At 46.8% G+C, this 23,109-nt stretch overlaps 1 protein-coding gene and 1 long non-coding RNA gene across 8 annotated transcripts in view; one reads left to right on the top strand and one right to left on the bottom strand.

Annotated features, from left to right (window-relative positions):
- Window positions 1-10,196, top strand: part of LOC123613195 (uncharacterized) — a 29,995-nt gene extending 19,799 nt beyond the window's left edge. The window contains exons 3-5 of one of the 2 annotated variants that reach the window (XR_006720533.2): window positions 3,721-3,786; window positions 7,748-7,841; window positions 9,987-10,196. This is a non-coding gene — a long non-coding RNA (uncharacterized LOC123613195). Of the gene's footprint in view, window positions 1-3,720; window positions 6,482-7,747; window positions 7,842-9,986 lie in introns of those variants that run through there. The other variant, XR_006720532.2, reaches the window with a different exon arrangement.
- KDM5C (lysine demethylase 5C) overlaps window positions 10,128-23,109 on the bottom strand; it is a 30,553-nt gene continuing 17,571 nt past the window's right edge. For 3 of the 6 annotated variants that reach the window (XM_074359252.1, XM_074359253.1, XM_074359255.1), the window contains 14 exons: window positions 20,753-20,872; window positions 20,449-20,643; window positions 16,797-16,978; window positions 16,583-16,707; window positions 16,308-16,455; window positions 15,615-15,720; window positions 14,570-14,928; window positions 13,828-13,966; window positions 13,190-13,369; window positions 12,897-13,034; window positions 12,114-12,713; window positions 11,751-11,829; window positions 11,420-11,619; window positions 10,128-11,308 (listed from right to left, as the gene is read on the bottom strand). In XM_074359252.1, coding sequence (XP_074215353.1) covers window positions 10,943-11,308; window positions 11,420-11,619; window positions 11,751-11,829; window positions 12,114-12,713; window positions 12,897-13,034; window positions 13,190-13,369; window positions 13,828-13,966; window positions 14,570-14,928; window positions 15,615-15,720; window positions 16,308-16,455; window positions 16,583-16,707; window positions 16,797-16,978; window positions 20,449-20,643; window positions 20,753-20,872 — 2,937 coding nt within the window. In that variant the 3' untranslated portion in view covers window positions 10,128-10,942. The remainder of the gene's footprint in view (window positions 11,309-11,419; window positions 11,620-11,750; window positions 11,830-12,113; window positions 12,714-12,896; window positions 13,035-13,189; window positions 13,370-13,827; window positions 13,967-14,569; window positions 14,929-15,614; window positions 15,721-16,307; window positions 16,456-16,582; window positions 16,708-16,796; window positions 16,979-20,448; window positions 20,644-20,752; window positions 20,873-23,109) is intronic. The other 3 variants (XM_074359254.1, XM_074359256.1, XM_045507582.2) reach the window with 1 other exon arrangement.

Raw genomic sequence — 23,109 nt, 5'->3', positions numbered from 1 at the left:
GCACATGTAAGGTACCTGGCACCTGGCTACCATTTATTGAATACCTACTACTATCAGTATTAAAGGGAGAATAGCATGGTGGTTAAGAACATGGGCTATAGGTCCAGGCCAACCTGGATTTGAATTGCAGCTCAACTGCTTACTAGCGTTGGGACCTTGGTCAAGTTTCCCAACCTTTTTTAGCCTTAGTTTTAACACTTGTGAAATGAATCTACTGTACCAATCGCAGAGTTATTGTGTGTGTTATTCTAGCAGGGTGTATATGCGAGGTGGGGACCTTCACAGACCTGCCTTCTCAAGAGACCCCACCTCCCCGAGGGACTTAACCTCCCCCCTCTAAGGCTAACAAAGAGGACTGAGCTGCCACCTTAGAGTCACAGGGCCACCTTGTTATGGGAGCTTTCTAATGTTAAAGCATTCTTGCCTTTCTGGAATAAACCCAACATTTTCATCTTCTGTGAAATCTTTTTTTACTTTTTTTTTTTTTTTTTTTACTGGATTTGGTTTGCTAATAAATGGTTCAGGAGTTTTGCACCTTTGGTCCTGTATTTGTCTGGTCGAGGTTATTAGTGGGCTCATCCAATAAATAAATTAGTTGGTCCAGATCGTCTAAGTTTTCAGATTAATGATATCCTCTTATAATTGCTGCTTTGTCTTTTATGTTGTTCATATTATTTATTTGTGCCTTTTCTCTTTGTTTCTTGATTAGTTCCCTCCAGAGATTTTTTTTAGTGGTTAGTCTTAAAAACTTACCTTACTTATTTAACCTGAAGTCTAGTGTTAAACATTATCATAATCCCCCACCCAAACAATATAAGGACATTATAAAATATGAATGTCTCCCAATTTGTATGTTATGGTTGTCTAATATTTTGGTTCTTTCTTTTCTAAGGAAGATATTAACATATATACTAAATGGACATTGACAATATTATTTCATGCAGACAGCATTTGTTTAAATATTTGTTTACTGTTTTATTTGCTCCCCTTGTATATACCTCAGACCTACTTTTTGGGGATGATTTTCTTTCTTGAAATATATACTTTTGAAGATCCTTTAGTGCCAATCTCTTAACAGGAAACTGTCTGAATCTGTATTTATCTGTAAATGCCCTTATTTTGCTTTATTCTTCTTGAAAGATAGGTTTGCTAGGTACCCAATTCTGAATTACCTTTTTTTCTCTTAACACTTAGACAATATTATGGCAGTGTCTTCTGGTTTCCACTGTTGCCCTTGGGGAGTCTGCTGTCAGTCTAATTGTTTTCTTCAAGTGTTCTTTTTCTCTGGCTGCTTTGAAGGTCCGTCTTTCATTGTTGCTTGACTCTAAGGGCTTTTTGTTGTTGTTGTTGTTGTTGTTGTTGTTCTCTGAATGTTCCTCTGTATAGCTTCCTGATCTTGCTTCATGAGTGCAATTTTTTTTTGTCACTCTAAGGACATTAAATAATAGTGTAAGTGTTCTTTTCCTGGCATAGTTTTTGTTTCCAAATATGTATATTTTGGTGGCAGTGGCAGTGAGAAACTCTCACTGATACCAAATTTGGCCAAAGGCATCCCAGATACCAAAGACATACATATTCTGAAGCCCTAGAGAGAGTTTCTATAGATGGGCCAGGGTGGGGAAGGGGCCCTACTAGGGTGCAGGCATGAGTCAGTGCCACAGTTGTCACTTGACAGCATGGCAGTGCAGTGGACTCTGGAGCCAAGCTGCCTGGGGTCAAATACTAGGTGTACCATGTCATAACTGGGCAAGTCATTTCACCTCTATATTCTTTAGTTTCATCTTCTGTAAAAATGGGGGTGGTAATAGTACTTACTTCATAGGGTTATTGAAGGTATTAAATGAGTAAATATATCTATTTACTATTTACTATTTAGAAATAGTGTCTGGCAGATAGTAAGCACTCTGTATGCATTTGCTGTTGTTACCGTTACTACTTTTGTGCTGAGGGGCTCAAAGGGAGAAGAGCTTTATGGTGCAATGAGGAAAGCACAGAGTATATCTTGCCCTGTGTGTTCCCCCAGTATCTTAGAAACAGAAGCCATTCACAGGAAACACGAAGTCAGGAATTTGGGGGAGTTATCTGGGTATTTTAGGGTGTGTGACATCAAGTGCATTACGTAGTCAGAATGGGATAGGATTCTTCAGTGGGAAAACAGGAAGCAGTGTTGAAAGGTAGGCCCTCCTTGAGAGGTGACCATGTTGGCTGTTTCCTTGTTGGAGCAGAACAATACCAAATGGAGGAGCAGCAACAGCAAGGGTTAGTCTAGGGGAAGGGATTCCCTAAGCACGTAATGATGCTTTTCTCTTTGGAACTAACCTGTCAGGTAGCGAGAGGCTTTAAAGGGTGTGATGGCTCCTCAGGTTGGGGACATGAGTCCGTTGAAGGCAAGTTGGCTGCCAGTTGATTCACACTCTCAGAGGTAGGACTGTCCACCTCAAAAATGCTTTCAGTCTTTGTTCTAAATTCTCCTGGGCCTTCTCTGAGTCTGAGAAAATTCCCAGCCTTGGTAACCATCCCTTGCAATTCCGCAAGAATTTGAGGACTGACTGGCATTTCCACATTTCTGCAAAAAGGCTGTTAGAATTTTGAGAGGAACTGTCCTGAATCATTAGGATTGCTTTGGGTAGTGCTGACATCTTAATGTAAAATCTTCCAATCCATGAACACAGGATGTCTTCCCATTTACTTAGGTCCCCCTTAATTTCTTTCAGCTGTGGTTTATAATTGTCACTACATGTCTCACCTCCTTGGTTAACTTTATTCCTAGGTATTTTAGATACTATTAGATACTGTTTATATACTATTGGTCTCTTAATTTCCTTTTAAAACATAACTGATTTTTATGTGTTGATCTTGTACCTTGCAAGCTAGCATACTGAATTTATTAGTTTTCTGTGCCTTTCCTGCATCTGAAATCCCTTTCCTGTATAAATTGAGATGATCACGTAGGTTTCTTTTTTCCTTTGTTCTCTTAATATGATGTATAACCTTGATTAATTCTCTGATATTGAACTGTGCTCGCATCCCTGGGATAAAGCCCACTTGATCATGGTGTATAATCCTTTTAATATGCTGTTGGATTTGGTTTGCTAGTACTTTGTTGAGGATTTTTACGTCTGTATTCGTAAGGGATATTGATCTGTAATTTTCTTGTGACGTCTTTATCTGGTTTTGGTAGGGCCAAACTTTTCAGTGTGGGTGCACTGATCAGCATTCCTGGATGTGCTGTGTTAGCTGAAGCATCTAGGAGTAGTTCTAAGATTTGTCCTATTGATTGATTGAAACCTGGACTCAACTGTAGCCTATGTTAATGAAGTTAAGATGCCAGATGTATAATGTAGAGGGAGGAACCCAAATGTTAATGGTATTGGTGGTATAGTGGTGAGCATAGCTGCCTTCCAAATATTATGGCAATAAGAATGTTGGAATCAATTCAACATGTGTAACCCGTTTAACTCACCCTCTATTTATATGGACCCTCCTTTCACAAAGGCTTTGAGAAATACATTATGAGATGTGACAGAGACTAGGTAGGTGGTCATTAAGCCTGTTTCCTCTTCCTCTTTGGGACAAATTCAGACTACATTCTCCAGCATCCCTTGCAGTTGAATATGACCACTGTCTGAGTTCTAGCTAATGGAATATAAGCAGAAGTGATGTACACTACATCTAGGCCTAGCTCATTAAAACCTCCTACGTGGTCTTTTCCTCTTCTAGTTGGCTGGGATGGAGATGGCAGTATGGTGACCATGTTTTGAAGATGGCAGACCGTCTAGACAGAAGGTGCCTAGGACCCTGAATCACCATTTAGAAGAGGGCAGCCCAGCTATTAACACCTGTTTTGGAAATTTACAGGACCAAGAAGTCAACTTTTATTGTCTTAAATTTCACGGAGATTTTTTTTTTCTGTCTTCCCAAAGCTAACTTTACATTAACTAATACCTGAGTGAGCACCAGCCTCCTTAAAAAACATTGCAGTTTTTTTTTTTCTGTAATTTGGGGTCATGGTGAGAGATGGGCCCCCTGATTTCAATGGGGATGATAGGTCACCTTCAGAGACAAGTTGGGTCTGATTCCTATAATGGACAGCAGAGCCATGGCAGTAATCAGAATGATTTGACCTGTGGGGATTTGTAGTGGTGGCTAACTAAACATAGTTGCCCTAAGACCAAAATAGATGGACTTGATTTATATAACCAAGATATATAAACTTTGATTTGGTTATATAAGTCAAGTAAGACCAGTAAGTTAATTTTAATTAAAATATAGTTTGCAAGAAATAAAAGATCCTACTTAATTTATATAACCAAAGAAAATCTAGTCTAGCAAATGGAGGCTTGATCTAATGCCCAAAATGTAGAGTCCCAGCCTCTCCCCAAGTTCATGGACCGGAGCCCCTTGAATGAAAGGAAGGGTTTACTTGAAGAAGGACCTTGCTACATTTTTCACAGGTGTGTATGGTAAACTCTCCCTCCTTGCTTTTCCCACAGGAACCTGCAGCCAATGTAATTATGTGATTGTGCCTTGGGGACAGGGAAATACCCAGACCTTTTTGGAATAGAGTGGATACTGGTTCTAAGTTAATCCCCGGTGACCTAGACTGTCACCATTGTCCATCGGTCAGAGTGGGATCAGGTCATACATGAAGAGTTGGCCTGAGTCCTTTTCATACTGGGCCCAGGAGATCACAAATCCCATTCTGTGATTTGCCTGGTTCCTGGACACATTATTGAAATACACATGGTGTAGATAGCACAAGGGGTAAGGGGGTGCTACGGATGAATAACAAATTAGTGAGTGGAAAGATCAGATTGAGGACCTCTTCTAGAAATCAACAGGAAAAAATAAAGAGATATAAATGTTTTTTTTTTAACTAAAGAAATGGAAGTTAAAACTAGAAGTAGCTACATTGTGATAATAGGAGTCCCAGATGCAGAGAAAGATTACAATGGAAAAACAGATCTATTTTGTGAATGAATGCCTGAGCATAGGACACCATGCGACCTGTATAAGCTGAGCCACCATGGTGAGCATGCATTAAATGTCCCACCGAGCCATGAGGTTGTCTATGTGCAGCAGCACTCTACCACCAAATTGAGTAAGTAAGCCGCCTGAGCAGGTGGCTCATACTCCCACTGGCTGCACCGCCATTCCTTTCTCACTCACACCTGAGGTCCCATGGGGCATTCCCTGTGACCAGGTAACTAAGAGACACAATAGTCAAGCTTGGTTTACAGGTGGCTTTGCATAATATGCTGGCACCAGCTGGAAGTGGTGAGCTGCAGTGTTATACCTCCACTTAGGGTTGATTCTGAAGGACGATGAGAATTTTCACTGCCTGGTCACATTGATGGTCAGAGGTATAGATACCCACTGATCCATGAGTAGTTAGTAATGATTTGGTTAGATGATCGATGACTTGGAAAGACCAGGATGGAAATACTGTTCAAGTATGGAGTCTAGGGAAGAGGCATATGGATGTCTCGTTTGGGATGGGCACAGGTGTGAAGATATTCACATCCCACATAAATGAGCACCAGAGAGAATTCACTGTGGAGGAAGATCTCAACCACATGGACAAGATGTCCTGTCTCGTGGATGTCAGCCAACCTCAATTCCTTACCCAGTGGACTCTTGAACAAAATGTCCCTGGTGGTAGGCATGGAGTTTATGCATGGGCTCCCCAGTATAGACTGTCACCAAGGCCAGTCTGGCTATAGCCACAGCTGAGTGCCTCAGCCTGCCAACAGCAGAGGCACACCAAGCCCTGCTTTTGGAATCATTTCCCAGTGGCAGCTGATTACAGAGAAAATGAAAGAAAAGAAACCATTGGACCCCCCAAATTTTACTGCCAGGAAGCAGACTGAGGAAACTGCTCAGCTGCGAATATGTGCTACCTTTCATGAAAAAGGAAGAAAGACACAGCTGCTGGGACCAAGAGCTCGAAAACAGAGCCAAGAGCCTTGGAGAATTACTCCCAGACCTTGAAACCTTATCTAGGAATTTTCGTTTGCCCAGTTGGATTTCACAATGTCTCCCATTTGTCCCATTTTTGAAATGAAATGTCTGTAGCAGTATCCGGTGCGTGTTCCACCATTGTATGTGGGTGTGTTGGGGACAGGTAACTTGTGTAATTTTCACAGATCTGCAGGTGGAAAAATGTAGTACTTAAAAGAATACACTGAAGGAGCTTCCTTCACACCTGGACCTGATTTAGATGAGATTCTGGACTTTGAGGCAACGTTGTAATAGAATGAGACCTTTACAGGCCTTGGGAAGGGGTGAATGAATGTATTTTGCATGTGGAAGGGACGTGCATCACTGGGGAGCAGAGGGCAAACTATAGTAGTCAGTCTCCAAGATAGCTTCCAATGATCTCCACCTCCTGGTATTCATATCCTTGTGTAATCCCCTCCCCGTGAGTGTGGCCTGGACCTAGTGACTTACTTCTAATGAGCTATAAAGACTGTGACTCCTGTTTCACATGTGCACAATTTTTGCCCCTTGCCCCATACTACCCCCCCCCCGTCTCATTTCACTTGATCACTCTGATGAAACAAGAAGCCATGTTGTGTGTTGCTCTATGGAAAGGTCCACATGCTAAGGAACCTGAGGATGGCCTCCAGCCAAAAGGCGTTAAGAAACTGAGGCCCTCAGTCCAACAGCTCTCAAGGAACTAAATCCTGCCAATAGCCACGTGAGTGAGCTTGGAAGCAGATCCTTCCCCAGTCGAGCCTTGAGATGACTGCAGCCCCGGCTGACACCTTGGTTGCAGCCTGTGAGAGACCTTGAAATAGAAACCCAGCTAAGTTGCACTCAGATTCCTGACCTACAGGAACTGTGAGATAAATGTTGTTTTAAGCCATTAAGTTTTTGTAGTAATTTTTACACAGTAATACATATCCAACACAGGCAGGCGTGGAGGTTATGTACAAGTTCAGCATATGGACTTCTACCTACCAAGGCCAATCTGGCTATAGCACAGCTGAGGTCCCACCTGCCAACAGCAGAGAGCAACACTCAGCCTGGCTGTGACCTATTTCCTGGGGGCAGGCTAATTGCTTTGGACCCCTTCTCTTATGCAGCACAGGCTGTAGGTTCACAGAGACTTGGTGGGAATCCCAGCTCTAAGGCTGATGTTGCCTGAGCTAGACCTGTTCTTCGTGGGGTCTGTTTCCTGTGTTTATGACATGGACTTTGTGAAATATCTCACAATGGAGGCTTGGCACCCAGGAGGGGGTTCACAAGAGGCTGTTGCCTTCCCTTTCCTGGGATGTGAGTGCCCCAGGGGCAGGGAACCTTGTCTTTCTGCCACCCAGTCTCTCTTCTCCCATCATGACAATTTCAGGACTTCTGGGAAGCATGGTCAGTGTCTACCACTTCACGACCCCAGTAACTATGGACCTCAGACCCCAGACTCCACTCCCGCATGATAGCACCCTTACCAATGAGCTTTGTGCAATGCGAAGGGAACAGAGCGGGACTCCAACTGCTGTTCCTATCTCCCTCCTGAGCCCAGACTGTGCAGGCCCCTGACTGGAAGCAGGGACAGAGGACTCGGGCCTGGGCCTTGCCTTCCCTCCAGGAGCTCCTGGTATGCAGAGTGTGGGGGTGGGAGAGCCAGACTCATTAATCCTAAAGTGTTTTAGGTACCACCTAAGAAACAGTGGGAGTAACAAGGGGGAAGGGGTGGGGAAAGTCCTAGTAGAAGTGATGTCTTTTCCCATCACCGTGTCATCTGCAGACTCAGCAGCTATTCTGAGGGATATGGCAACCTTTGGGAGGATGTAGCAGCAAGGTGGTGTCTCCACAGTAGAAAATGACTCTGAGGTGAAAAGGTATGTGTTTCCCCAATCCTCTTTCCATTTCCCCTTATCTGGGACTCCTACTCACTCCTCCCTTTTTGGGGGAGTGTCTGGGAAAGGGGGACAGATCTGCAACCAGAGGAGGCTCTCTGGGAGAGGTCACGTTTGATCTGGGTCTTAACAGAATGGGGGCTAGCACCATCCCTGCAGGCCTCATAGGATGCACATCACGTGAGGAATGGGGCAGGAGGGTACCAAGATGGGAAAGGCTGTCTGGAAACTGGGGAGTCCCTTACCCTGGAGGACCTTGGCCTAGGCCTAGTTCTCTAGACTGGGAGCTGCTACAGGTCATAGGCAATCTCTTCCTCGCTTCTCAGGCCACTTCTTGAGGCCGACTGCCTCGGGGTGGGAGTGGTAGTGAAGTGCTGACACTGAGTCCTTCCTGCCCCTGTCCCAGGTCTCATGTCCCAGTCGTCTCCTCTGAGGTGGTCTTTTCCAGCTGTCTTTTCATGCTCAGTCCCATAGAGGTGGGCAAACAAAAGACCAGCCTTTCCCCCTGGGCTGTGTTCCAACTGGCCTCTGCCTCCCTTACACACACAACCCAGCACCTCCTGACTGGAAGACTGGAGGAGGCAGGACTGAGTCAGAAATCAAATCTAAGCTCCCATCAAAGCTGCCAGAAGTGGATGGGCTTTCTCACTCATCACTAGGTTCCCATCAACAGGAAATCTTGGAAGGGGGAGAAGGGGAGCAAAATGAACCCATTGAGCTTTCAGATGAGAAAGGGCAGAGTGGCAGTGTGCTAGGCTCCCAGGCAAGGCATCAGGGCCTGGCCATTAGCCTTTAAACCCTCTGTGCAGCACCTTGAGAGAAGAGAAATCCCTTGCAGAGCCAGGCATGATGGGAAGCTGGCAAAGCTGGCTTACCAGGTTTCAGTGCTCTTGCTTCCTTCTGTATCCTATCATGGGCAGACTGAACACACAACATTCAGTACTACAGAGTGGTTCTTAGCCTTTCAAGGGACAAGGATCCCTTTATGAATCCGATGCAAACTGGATATTCTTCTTGCCAGTAAAACACACGAATGCACTCATAAAAACGTGAACAAACTCTAGTTAGGGACCCTAGTCACCCTCATTTTTAAGACTTTGGGGCCCAGGGGGTGGGGGTGGGAAATCTGTCCAATATAAGGGCACCATCAGTATCTACATTTAAAAGTGAACCCAGCTTGAAACCATTATGCTAAGCGAAAGAGCAGTCACAAAGAATCACGTATTATGACTCCTTTTATATAAAATGTCCAAAATAGGCAAATACATACATAGATTAGTGATGGCCTGGAAATAGGGAACCAGGGGAGAGGGGAATGATGAAATTTTGTTCTCAAACCTTTTGTAGTGATGGTTACACAATTAGGATATCCTAAACGCCACTGAATTGTATACTTTAAGTAGGTGAACTATACAGTATGTAAATTATATTGCAATAACGCTGTTAACAAGTGAACTCAGGGATTGCAAATGACCGTACAGCTGAGCTTTAGTCCCCATTCACAGGGCCAGAAAGGACCCTTTAGAGTAGAGCAATACCAGGGAAGGGGGTCCCTGAATGTGGCATATGGGTCCAACAGGAAAGCATTCCAGGATGAAATTAAGTCAAAAAACGCAGGGCTGGGGTGGTTAGGGACACCGCCCCCCCACCCCCCACCACAGTTGAAAATCTGCGTATAACTTTACAACCAGTCTTCCGAATTCCCAGCTCCACATCTGGGGATTTGACCATGGAAAATAAAATACAGTAGTACATATTTACTGAAAAAAACCTGCATTTAAGTGGAGTCACATAGTTCAAACTCATGTTGTTTAAGGGTCAACTGTGTGTATATCTCTCTTAAGGGCAATGAAGCATCGTTAAGAGTTTTAAGCAGGATAGAAACATCCCTCTGAATCACTGAATTGTACATTTAAAATGGGTATATTTTATGGTGTGTAAATTATACCTCAGTAAAGCCAAAAAAAAATCCCTTTGGGGACTTGAAGAGGATAGACTAGAGGGCATAAACCATAAAGCTGGAGGAGGCTGTGGTGAGAGATACCAAGGCCTATCCACTGAGAGATGGGGAAAATTGGTTCGGGGGTGGAGTGAGGGGAGACTGAGGCATAGATGTCTTGCTCACAGTTAAGGAGAACCTGGCAGAACTCGCTTTCAGAACCCAGAGCTCCCTGGCCTAGTGCTCCCGTCGGCACTGCAGCTGCTCCACCGACAGGTGATAGAGACACTGTTCTCCCCTTCGGAAGAGAAATGCACTTCAGAAACATGTTTCCAAAAAATGTTGCTAAGGGTTTTATTTCTAACAAGAGGAAAATAATAAAATAAAATTAAAATAGGTTTCAGTTGGAACCAAGTTTCTTGTTTTGTTTTCTTTTGAACAAATTAATTACACACCAACAATCTTCTTTTATTACAACATGAACCCAGGAGGAGGAAAGGAGACCGGGCAGGGCAGGGAGGGAAGGTCAAGGTGGTAGTGAGGACAAGCACCAAAAGCTTTCTTCAGATCAGAGGAAGCCCTGTTCAGCTCCCCAACCAAATTCATTTAAAATAAAAAACTGTGAGCACAGCTATGTGAAGTTTCCTCCTCCTGGGTGGAACAGTCAGGGGAAGGGAGAAGGAGACGAAGGGGAGAGGGAGGAAGGGGAAGAAGGAGAAAGAGTGAGAGGGGGAGGTGAGGTTAGTGTAGCATGGCCTGGCCAGGGCCACAACCGGGGAGAGAAGGGAGAGGAGATTCCCCCAGTTTGCATATGCACTGGCCTTGTCTCTGGAATGGTGCTGGCCCAGCCCCAGCCACCCCCGTGCCCACCTGCCCACCTATCTGCCTCAGGTGTCTGGGAATGCTGGTTAGAGGCTACCAGGGAGGGGAAACTCCAGGGGCCGGCCCCCAGGAGCTGAGGTCTGAACAATACCTTGGAGTCAGAATATAAAAGTCAAGGGACTCAGGGGTGGGCTAGGGTGGGGTGGGGGGGGTGGCCATCCCCCCTACTCGCCCACCTCCCAAGAAGCAGGCTTGATGGTCAGAAAGAGGATCCTTGAGGCCAAGGGGTCTCTGTTGGGGTCTGTGCTAGGCTCAGCCACTGTCACAACTGCTGCTGAGGCGGCTGCTGTGGGCAGGGCACGTGCAGCCGGGGAGTCAAAGTGGAGAAAGGGGCCGAGGAGCCTGAACTGGCCCCTAGTGCTGGCTCCAAGCCATTCTGGTTCTCCTGGGTGCTGGGGCTGCCGGCGGTGGGCAGGGGTGGGGGGGGCCCCTCACCCCCAGTCTCCTCCTCCAGCTCCTCCTCCTCCTGGGCCTCCTCGGCCTCTGGCCCTGAGCTCCGTACCCTCTTTGGCTCTAGCTCCTCTCGGGCTGGGTCATCGACCTCCCCACCCCGGTCCACCTTCCGCCGCCGCCGCCTCTCCAGTGCCCGGCCCCGTGCTCGGCTCCCATGGCGCTCCGCCTTCTCCAGCTGTGATTACAAATAGGCGAAAAAGAGGTGCGGGACAGTAGTCAGGCCTGGGTTCCCTGCCTGTTTAGCCTGACCTCCCGGCCCTGCCCTGCCAGTGATCTCTCTCCTCACCTCCAGAAGTGTGCGAATCCGCTCCAGGTCTGGAGGCTGTCCAGCCTGCAGCAGCTGCCAGATGCTGTGGTTCTCATCCAGGGTCACCTCAAGCAGATCCCCCTCCAACATGAGCTCCTCCAGGGGAGCTCGGGTTGCCTCAGGCAGCTCCAATACAGGGCCAGTCAACTGTGGCAACAGTGAGGACAGCAGCTCCAGGTCTGGGGGGGGTCGCAGGGACAGGCTGGGTTAGAGGCTGCTCCTGGTCGTATCCCCAACCCCACGACAGGGCCAAGGACCACATGGGTCACTCTGGTGAGCCAACAAACAGCCTCCCCACACCTAGACCTACCTCTCTTACCTGAGCCCTCCCCCGGGGCTACCTTCTCAGGACTGATCACGCTGTCTCCGTTCTCCAGTAACTCCTGCACCTGCCAAGGAGAGCAAGTACAGGTAGTGGTAACTGAACTGAAGAACCAAGCCTTATTGTTCCCCTCTACCCCAGGCTTGGGACCATCCGCCTCCTAGAGGAGGGCAGACACAGGCTGCCGGCATGGAGCATTCCAGGGATCTGGACAGGATGCAAAGTGGGGCAGGGAGGCCAGGCCAAAGGAGACCGAAAGTCAGAGAGCAGGGGCAGGGCTGGAGCCTAAGTAAGGGCAAGGGTTAGGAGACAGGAATTTGAAGGCGAAAAGAGCTGGGCTGCGCAGCTCACCTTAGGCATATCCTTGCCACTGCCTTCTCTGAGAGGGTCAGAGGCAGGGGCTGAAGGGTAGGTAGGGGGCTCCTCGGGCCTGGGTTCAGCCTGCAGCCGCTGGCGAAGCTCGGCCAGCCGTCCCAACAGAGCAGTCACATCCTCAGAGGCTAGAGCCTGCCTGGCACGGCCTTGCCAGCTGATGGCTCTCTCTGTGAGGCACTGTAGGGCCTCGCCCTCAGGCAGCCGCACAGGCAGTCTCTGCAGCGCTACCAGCAGTGCCAGGATGGTCTCCAGGCGCGGGCGCCGTGAGCGCATGCACAGCGGACACAAGAATTTAGTGTCCCACTCCCACCAGGCCAGCAGTGGGGATGAGGTGGGACCAGGCCTTGGGGAACTGAGGAGGCGGGGTACCGACACACATCGCCCATGGAACCAGTCCTGACACAGGTCACACTGCAGAGCTCCCACCCCGGCCGGCACCTGCCCACACACACAGATGGAGGTTGCAGAGGAAGCTGTGGTCGACGATGCCAGTGGACTGGGCTTGGCGGAGTTGGTGCGACGCAGCTGCAGGATTCCTTCCTTCTCCTTCTGTTCCCCCTCCTTAAAGGCCACGATCTGCCAAGCCCAGGACAGGGGAGAAAAGGTCAGCAGCCCATCCCTCCTTTTCTGGCACCATGAATACCCCACTCCCAAACCAGGAGAACTGAGGCCCAGGAAGCAAGCGGTCTGCCCATGGTCACCCGGCTCAGACACTATCGTCGCCAGGCTCTTCTCCCCATCTGAGCCCAAGCTCCTTACCACAGAGCCTGGGTCCCTGAGGTCCTGCGCAGACAGCCCCAGCAGCTCTGTGTCAGATTTGTACAACCCCAGCTCCTTCTCCATCCACCGGCTGCGCTTGGTGCTGTCTGAGCCGGCGTCTGCACACGGGCAGAGCACCTGAGGCAGGCAGACAGAGGGGGAATGTCCGGGCTTCCCCTACCTCCCACCCCTCCCCTCCCAGTACCCCTAAGCCCTCATGTTCTCATATTAGCTGTCTCACAACAGCTGGGCCAGAGGCAGAAGAGGTTATGGGTCAGGGTCCCAGGCCTCACCTCCAGCAGAGTGTAGCAAGAATTCTTCTTGAGGAAGGTCTTGGAGGCCTTCTCCCTCCAGGAGTGCGCTGTCAGTACCTGCAGCTCTAGCTGTCTCAGCTCCTCTAACCCCACAGGTAGGTCCCGGCCCACAGCCACCAGGCCCTCCAAGTCATCCAGGCAGGGGTAGTGATCACCATTCTGGGACAGGGGCAAGAGAATGCTCAATTCAATTTGCTAGCATCTACCGATGTAACTCTGTGCCTGGCCCCGAGCTGGGGAGATGAACTGGACTCACAGTCTTGAGGCAGAAAAACAGGGATCATCCTAAGGAAGGCACACCCACCTGGCTCCCAAAACTCCTACATCCACTGGCTCAGCCCCCAAGACCACCAGACTGGTTACCTTCTTGTAGTTTGCCTCTTCTATTCTCCCTGCCCCACCACTCTCACCCTAACAGTATCCTATCTTTCCTCAGGCCAGTCTCGCAACCCTTCCACACGCTGCTCACCAAGCAACGTTTTGATTCCTCATGATGAATTGTGCCCTCTTCCTCTCTCTAGCCAACCCAACTCAACCCAGCGCAGCCCAATGTATGCCATCTCTCCCAGCTGGACTGAAGGTCTGGGGTGGAGGGTAGGGGGCAACAGGGTCCTCACTTGGATCTCGTCCACATCAGCAATCCAGGCCCGGGCCTTAGCAAGAGCCTCCTTTAGAGCCTGGATGTTGGGCAGGTGAACAGGGATGTTTTCTGCCTCATGAATTATGGCCTCAAGCGTGGCTGGTGGATGCTTCTGCCTAAAGGTAGGGAAAAAAAGAGGCCTCAGTCTGGGGTGGTCTGCCTGACCAGAAGCCCAGCGTGACCACCAGATATAGCAACATGAGCCCCTGGGGCTGCCACTTGGGCCTACTTTCTTGTATTCTGCCTATGGGTGGCTGTCAGTCTGTGCTTGCTCCAAACTGCATGCCTCCAACTTCTTCCATAGCCCCCAAGCCTCTGCTCATCTGCCAGTCTGTCAGCTGCTGGCAGTGCCTACACACACAACCAGCAGTATTAACCTGGTGCTGCAGTTTGTCAGATTGCTCCAATGCACGGTGTCTTTCTACTGACACCTGTCCATCTGTCTGTTGGTACTTGTGCTCCTGAGTGTGTGTAGATGTCTGCCTGTGGAGCTAGTCCTCTATACAGCTCTGTATCTCTCCATCTCTGCTTCCCCATAAGACCACCTCTGCCTCTATATATAATACGGAGTTAAAAACGGGGGGGGGGGGGAGGTGAGGAGAGTCAATACACCAACACAGGAGTCTGGTGCCCAAGGCCACCCAGGAGAATCACCTTCAGCTTCTCCACTGAACTTTGAAGGTTGCTGTAGAGCAGAGAGGGGAAGAGGCTAGACCTACCTGGCCTCCAGGCAAAGGTGGGCCTTTTCCTCCCAGCGTTCAGCAATGGTCAGCAGCTCCTGCAGTTCGGCTCGGGCCTTGTCCACAGCAGGGCTAGGGGCTACACTGGCACCCGCGACCAACAGTCCCCGCATGACAGCCAGGGTACCCCTTCGGGCTGAGGGGGCCAGTGTGCGTTTCACCTCATCCAGCCATCGCGCCTGTTCCACCTGCCGCTGGAGCTGCTGGGCCTCAGGTACCTCCACCCCCAGCTGCCGCCCCCTCTCCAACAGGGACTGCAAGAGCCCTGGACTGGAGGGCAGTGAGGCCAGGGCCTCACGGGCCTCAGCCTGGTAGGCCTCCACCTGTTCCAGAATACCCTACCAAGATACAGATGAAGAACAAACTCCTCAGCAGGGCCCACACAGAGGTCCCACCACCAGACACCCACGCCCTGCCTATCTTCTTACCCTCCAGTATTTGGGAAGAGCCTAGCATGGGATGGGCTCTCCTCCTTTGGCAGGCCCTAATTAGTGCTTCCTAGCACTCACTGCCCACTAGAATACCTTGTGGCATTTGTTAAAATGCAGATCCCAAGGCCCCACCCCTTGAGAATCTTAATAGGGTTTAAGTCCCTGGAGGATTTTGATGTATAGCACCAGGAGACCCTCTGCCCTAAAAATGCTCTGCTATGGCCCTCTCAGAACTCCTGTGCTCACACTGGTGTCCACTGCCCTCTCCATCCCACTTCTCTACCTTCCTGAATTTGACTCAGCTTTCCAGACCCACACACACCCTTGTTACTTCCTTTCTCCTCTTCTACCGCCACCAGGAAACCTTCCCTGGACTCTGCATCCTCTATTTGTACCCTTACCACCTAAACCTCAAATCCTACCTCTAAGAGGCAGTTTGTTAGACCCTTTGCCTCCTAGCTCCCATTATTCTCACATGTGCATCCTGTCTCACCCAAATACTTGACACTTGTGAAAGGAAGCAAGACTGGACTGCTGTTCACGTCCCCCAACCCCCGATCCCTCAGCAGCACTCCAAGTCTACCCCTCCTCACCTGGACATCCCCAATCTGGTGCATGGCACAAGGCAGGTTGTTCATCTGGTCCAGAAAGGCCCGGAGCTCAGCCAGGGTCATCTGTAGACCAGCTACCCTGTGGGGGCTATGGAGTTCCACATGTGGGGTTTCAAGTCCAAACCCAGTCCCCTCCCTCCATCTCTATACTAGGATCCAACACCTTTCCTCAAACGTGCCACCTTGACCTCTCATACTTCACAGTTCCCCTCAAATGCCCAGGTTAGACAGAGGGTTTTAAGATACATGTGCATTCATATGAGGGGAAAGAATTAGAAGAGAAGAATATAGGATATATTGGGGGGGGCCTTAGAAATTGATGGTAACAGAAGCTAGACTTTTCAATCCATCTTCTACTGTTAACTCTATGATCAGGTTTATGTTTGTGTCCTTCTCTTGTCCCTAAACCTTCCACAACACCTACCTGCCCACAAAATCCCTCAGCCTCTATGAAATCTCCTTCAGGTACTGATAAAAAGAAACATTTCTAGCTTTCTTAGCACTCTTCTAGCTGCCTGGCCTTCTTGCCCTCCCCAACACCTCCCACTGTAGTGCTCATCAGCCTCCTGCTGATGTTGATTGCCTAATGGTACTCAGAGTCCACCCCCATTGTCCTTTTCCTAGGTGCTGGCTCCTCAGCAGGTTATCTGTGCTCAACGCCTCACGCTGCCATACCCAGCTTCCTGGCCGCTGACCAGCCCCAGAGCCCGGGACACACAAGCCTCTGCCTCACTCAGGCAGTTCTTGAGTCGCTGCAGCAGCTCACTGTTAGGAAACCTCCGCTCACGGGCCTCAGACTCCAGTGCTCTCAGCTCTTCAAGGCCTGGAGAGAGAATGAGAGCGGCAAGGAGTAGGCAGTATTGAGTAAAGGCAGAGGAAGGGGGTGGAGGGTACAGGAGAAAAGGGAATAGAACTTGCCTGTGGAGTCCCTCCGTCCCCCCATCACTCACTGCGCTTCCGCCCATCCTCCACCTCCAGGGCCACTCGCACTTTGTTGGCCCAGGTGTCAAAGGACTCAGCCCGGACCTTCAGCTTATGGAGCATGGCAGGGAGCTCATCCAAGGTGTACCGATACCTGGAGGAAGAGGGCAAGAAAGAGCACATTTGGCCCAGCTCTGTATCCCCCTCCTTGGCCCACTTCCTCCAGGTAGGCCCCCTGCTCACCGCAGGTACTGCCGGCTACTGGAGCACTTGCAGAGGTCATTGATGTGGGAAAGGCAGACAAGGCCGTCTGGGCAGTCATAGCAGGCCAGGGCTGATAGAAAGCACGTGGTCTTGCACTTGATGCACTGGCGCTCATCATCCGGGAGCAGCTCAAAAGCCTCTCGCTCAGCTTCCGTGATGCCCTGGGGGTATCCGTTATATAGAACCAGAACAGGGCCAGAGAAACCCCTAACTCAGCCACCACTGAGCCCCCTAATAGACTCAAATCTGTGCTAAGAGCTGTTGGGGGGACAGAACTCCACAGGAGCACACTGCCTCTGTGAAGTCCAGATTCTCAAAGGTGGGGGAATCATACGAAGCAGAGCAAGATCAGTGTGGGCTGACAGGAAGAAAAGTCAGGTAAGATTCAGATTGGCATAAAGGGCCTTTAGGGTGAGAGAAGGTGAGGAACATGGTGAACCAAGGTACCAGAGAGGTGGCAAAGTGTGGAAGTGGCCAAGAGAAATGCCGTGTACTGGGGAATAATGCTGGCTTCCAGGCACTCAGCACCCACTGTGTTCCAGGCACTGTGCTGGCTGCTTAGCAGGCAAGGACACACTGCATACACATCTATAACTTAGAGAAATAAAACTCTATGTGCTTGTGTCCAGTGTTTAATGATACAATTTTTTCCCCCAAAAAACACGGCCTCCAAACCTAAGTTAATGACTTCATCTGTTGATCAGATGAAGAAAAATCAATCCATTCCAAAAAATGGAGAAGTCAGCTATCTTGGAGTAATTGAAAGACAATAGGACATTATATATTAGGGGCGATTTTAGGGATTTTAGAGAGAAATTTGGATTCTAACAGTTTTTGTCTTCTATACTGGAAAATCACATGCAGAAGAATGAAACTGGACCCTTATCTTACATCACTCATGAAAATTAAGTTGAAATGAATTAAAGACTTAAACATAAGACCTGAAACCATACAACTCCAAGAAGGAAACAGGGAAAATGCTCCTTGACATTGGTCTTGGCAATGATTTCTTACTTCCTGTACATGATACCTACCTAAAGCATAAGCAACAAAAGTAAAAATAAATAAGTGGGACTACATCAAACTAAAAAGCATCTGCACAGCAAAAGAAACCATCAACAAAATGAAAAGGCAACTCAAGGAATGGCAGAAAATATTTGCAAACCATGTATTTCATAAAGGGTTAATATCCAAAATATATAAAGGACTCATATAACTCAATAGTAAAAAACCAAACAGGACAATTAAAAATTGGGAAGAGGACTTGAATAGAGATTTTTCCAAGAAGACATATAAATGGCCAATATGTGTACATGAAAAGATGTGCAAGATCACTAATCACCAGGGAAATGCAAATCAAAACCACAATATCACCTCACATCTGTCAGAATGGCTTATTATCAAAAAGATGAGAGATAACAAATGTTGGAGAGGATGTGGAGACAAGGGAACCTTTGCACATTGTGGTGGGAATGTAAATTGGTGCAGTCACTTTGGAAACCAGTATGGAGGTTCCTCAAAAAATCAAAAACAAAATAACAAGGTCCTACTGTATAGCACAGGGAACCATATTCAATACCTTGTAATGGTCTATAACGAAAAATAATATAAAAAGAAATGTACATATATAAATGAACCACTATGCTGTACGCCAGAAATTAACACATTATAAATTGACCATATGTCAATTTTAATTAATTAATTAAAAATAGAACTGCCCTATGATCCAGCAATCCCTCTTCTGGGTATATATCCAAAGGAAATGAAACCAGGATCTCAAAGAGATATCTGCATTCCCATGTTCACTGCAGCATTATTCACAATAGTCAAGATACGGAAACAACCTAAGAGTCCATCAACGGAGGAATGGATAAAGAAGATGTGGTATATATACACATATGATGGAATACTATTCAGCCGTAAGACAGAAATTCCACCATTTGTGACAACATGGATGGACCCTGAGGGCATTATATTAAGTCAAACAATTCAGATAAAAACAAATATTACAGGATATCACCTATCTATGAAATCTAAAGAAGCCAAATTCATGGCAACAGAGTAGAATGGTGGTGGCCAAAGCTAGGGGGTAGGGGAAATAGGGAGATGCTGGTCAAAGGGAACAAATGTCCAGTTAGATGAGCAAGTCTAGGGGATCTAAAGTACAGCATGGTGAATACAGGGGGGAAAAAGAATAGGCATTCAACAAATATTTATTGTTATTAGCTCTAATTTTCAGATAAGGATATCTATTTCACAGGCCTATCTCATTTTACTAAGGAGGAAACTGAATCTCAGAGTCAGTTAACTTACCCAAAGTGAGAATCTGACTGTAGCCTGTTTTGACTCTGAAGCCAGAGAATGCTGTTTTAAGGATGAAGACCCTAGGTATTCTCAGATCACAGACTCCTCTGAGAACTAGATGCAAGCTATGAGCCCCCTCCCCAGAACAGTAAACACACAAACACACAATCTTTTACAGAATTTTAAGACAAGGAGTTCCAAAACCCTTCTCTGAGGTAAGGGCCAAGTGTAGAGAATTTTGAATGTCAGGGATGAGAGCATCTACTCTTCCCACCTTGCTTTGGCTCCTTCCTGTAGTCTAGCACAGGTCCAGGGTCATCACTGAATTACAGCACTGAACAGAGAGAAAAAATGATGCCCAAAAAGCTGAGGGGCTCACCAATTGATACCACAGACTGACAGGTCCCAGACTTCCAACACTTACCATAGCTGCAATTCTCCTTACAACCCAAGCTCATAGGAAAGTTATAAATGAGCTTTAAAAGAAGAAAGTATTACCCTAAACGGACAGCAAGGGATCCCTCAGAAGCAGCATTCCTTTGTAATCCTATGGACAACTCTCGCTAAGTCAATTCTCTAATTGGGCAAGTTTGGAGCTTCAGGAAGGCAGCCGAACTACATGAGTAGCGGTCCCACTGATCTATGCACTCAACTGACACAGTTATGAGAAATCTATTAAAGGAAGACCGCCTTCTACTTGGTAACATTACCCTCGGTTAAGCTACTGAACTGTACGAATGTAATAAAATGGCATTTCCTAAGAAATGTTTCATATTTCAATCATTTTCTTCAATGTATTACCAATGATAGCATCTGCTACAGTTCAAGTGCAGTAATGATGCTTTGACATAAATCACCTTACTCAAGCTTTACAACCACCTTGTAAGTTAGGTATTTATTCCCATTTTACAGAGTGGGAAAGTAGGACTATGTCACTTGGAAAGGTTATCCAGCTAATCAGCAAGTAGGGTTTCCATTTGCCAGTCGGTCTTGTTGGGTTATTTACATAATGATAAATAGCAGTTATACCAGCACCCACTATGGGTCAGTTACTTAACAAACATCTTAAACCCACTCAACTATCCCAAAAGATAATCACTACTATGATCCCCATTTTTTTCAGACAGGGATACTGATGTTCAGTGTCATAAATTAACTTGCAAACAATCATTCGTAAATGGTAGACACTGGAATGTGGTTTCCAGTCCAGGTGTGTCTAGTTCTTTTCACTACTCCCCAAGAGTAGAGGCAACATCTTCTACTTCTTCGTCCCCCAGCCTCTGCCAGTCTAGGGTACACAATCCAGGGCACTCTTCTCACCACCCACCTTCTCTAGCAGCGCCTTTCGTAGACGCCGCTCCTCCTGCACCATGATGAACATTTCCTTGTGCACAGCTGCTGCAAGGTTCAGGTCCAGCTTCTCTGGACAGGCAGCCATCTTGCAGATGAGCTCCTCATGGGAGAAGACGCAGTATCTTCGGAGCCGGCGGTAGTGCTCAATGCACTGGCGCCCAGCCGGCAGCTGTGGACAGGTTGAAGGTTGAGTATGGCCAAGTCTGGAGGCCATGGTGCCTCACCTTCCCCACAACCCTCCTCCTTCTCCCTGCCAGCCCGTCATTCTCCAGACTCACCCAGTCAGCAGTGCAAAAGTTGACGGCCTCAGCAAAGTTGTAGCCTTGGTTGAAGCCACTGTGGTAAGCACGAGGGAAGGTAATGACGAATTCTCCTGCACACTGGTTTGTGCGAACAACCTGAGGAAGAAAGGCCAAGGTCATTGAGACAGAGGTTTTTCAGTCTGCAGAAACCTGATCTAAGTGCAGGGTCCTTAAAGAGGCGAAGGAAAGCCTCAGGAAACACAATCTGACAACGGATTTGCAGACTCTCCAACTCTGAAAGAAAGGACCATTGGCCTCTGCTCTCAAGGTTTTGATCTGTGGTAACAAGAAGATTTGAATCAAAAGCAGGAAAGGTACATACCAAAATATTCCAACTTCTCTAGTAATTTTTATAAAAATTCAAAGTATCACTTTTCGTTAATAATTATTGTTACCAGTCACATATGCAGTCTCAAGAGCCAAGTGGTTCAAGATTTGTTATGAAATCAGCAGGCCCTGCCATTCTCTATTCCCCAGAGTCAATCACTTTCACCTACTCTGATTATTTTGGTATTTACCTCAACAACCCTAAATGATAAGCCTCTAGACTGTCTTAAAAACAGGCTCCTCTGTATAGCACAGGGAACTATATTCAATTTCTTGTAATAACATATAATGGAAAAGAATCTGAAAAGAAAATAAATACATGTATGTAAAAACAAAAAATAGCCTACTTCTCAATTTGCTTATTATTTTCTATGCATGTATTAGTAATTTAATTCCAATCTTTTGGTCAAGCGTCCAACTCTCCTCTCTCCCAACCCTTTTCAGCTTTCTGTAGCAGTCTCTCATGGAGCCTTATGGTCAGTTTCAATTGGGACCAGCTGCCCTCCCTGGTTCATCACTCTCCCATGACAGATCTCCTGTTTCCTAGATCCCGTTTCTTTGTTCTTGGTTTGTTCCTTTGCTGTGCTTGAGCACATCCTCCAACAGGTTCTGAGAAGTGGTGGGAAGAACTTTTTTTTTAATGTTTCTATTCTGCTCTCACATTTGATAATGTGACTGCCCACAGAATTCTAAGTTGAAAATCATTTTGAAGGCATGGATGGCTCTAGTCTTCTAGATTCCAATGTTGCTTCTGAAGTCTGAAGCCATTCTAATTTTTAATGCTTTAAATGAAACCTGTTTTCTCTCTCAGGAAGCTTGTAGGATTTTTCTGGTCCCACTGTTTGATACGAAAATTCACCAGATACACCCTGGTGTAGATCTATTTTCATTCATGTACTGGGTAGGCCCTTTGATTCTGGAAACTGTCTTTCAGTTCAGGGAAATTTTTTTGAACAAGTTCATTAATGAACGATTTGATCCTTTCAGTTTTCACATATTCTCTCTTTTCCAAACTCCTATTATTTGAATATTGAACCCCTGAACAAATTCTCTAATTTTCTCTACCTTTTTCCACCTTCATCTTTTTATTCTATTTTCTGGGAGATTTCCTTAACTATTTACCTTCTAAACTTTTTTTTTTAGTTTTTCACTGTTGCCATCATAATTTTAATTTCCAAGAGCTCTTTTTGTTCTTTAGTGTGTTATTTTTAAATAGTATCCTGTTCTTATTTCATGTTTGCAAAACATGCTCATCTCTGAAGGTATTAATGAGGTTTATTTTCCTTTTCTTTCTGAAGTTTATTTCTCTCTGCTTAGCCTGTTTCTCTAAGTTGCTTTTTTAATATTTGGTTCTACTTTGTCTCCTAGAGTTTTCTTGGTTGTCTGTTGATCTCTGGCTATCCACTTATATTTAAGAGCAAGAAATGAAGTGGCTAAATGGAAGTTCTAAGTACATAGGTGAAGTTTAACTGTGAGCATCACTGTGGAGTGAACCCATTTACTCTGAGAAACTCTAGGTCTTTCCTTTTGGGCCAGATTCCCCAAAGAAAACTCTCCCCCTTTTTGCCTGAAGGAAAAAGGTCTGGCTGCCAGCGTCGCGAAAGCCAAGTGGAGGAAGATGGCTGGGAACCTCAGCATTCAGTATGTATACAATGATGAATCCTATTAGTTTCACTATACCTCCACCCTCAACTATACCTAAAAGACCTCAATCCAGAGATTTTCTATTTTAACCTCTTAAAAAGTAAATCTTCAATCTAAAATAAACAAAAAGCTATTTTCCGATGAAGCATCACTTTAAAAAAAAAAAAAAAGTAAATCTTCAGTCTTTAGCTAGAGCTGAGGGAGGGTCCAGCTGCCCAGCATGGGAGGGGATCCCACAGCTTCTTCTCATATATAGATATGAACCAACCTTTATTTTTAATCCATGCCTGGTGCCACTGACTACTGAATCTTTGGGGGATTCTGGGATATAAATCAAGTTGGTTCTCAGATGTTCAGTACTG

The sequence above is a fragment of the Camelus bactrianus genome, chromosome X (genome assembly GCF_048773025.1).
Source record: "Camelus bactrianus isolate YW-2024 breed Bactrian camel chromosome X, ASM4877302v1, whole genome shotgun sequence".
NCBI lineage: Eukaryota > Metazoa > Chordata > Mammalia > Artiodactyla > Camelidae > Camelus > Camelus bactrianus.
This window is presented reverse-complemented; position numbering and strand designations above follow the sequence as displayed.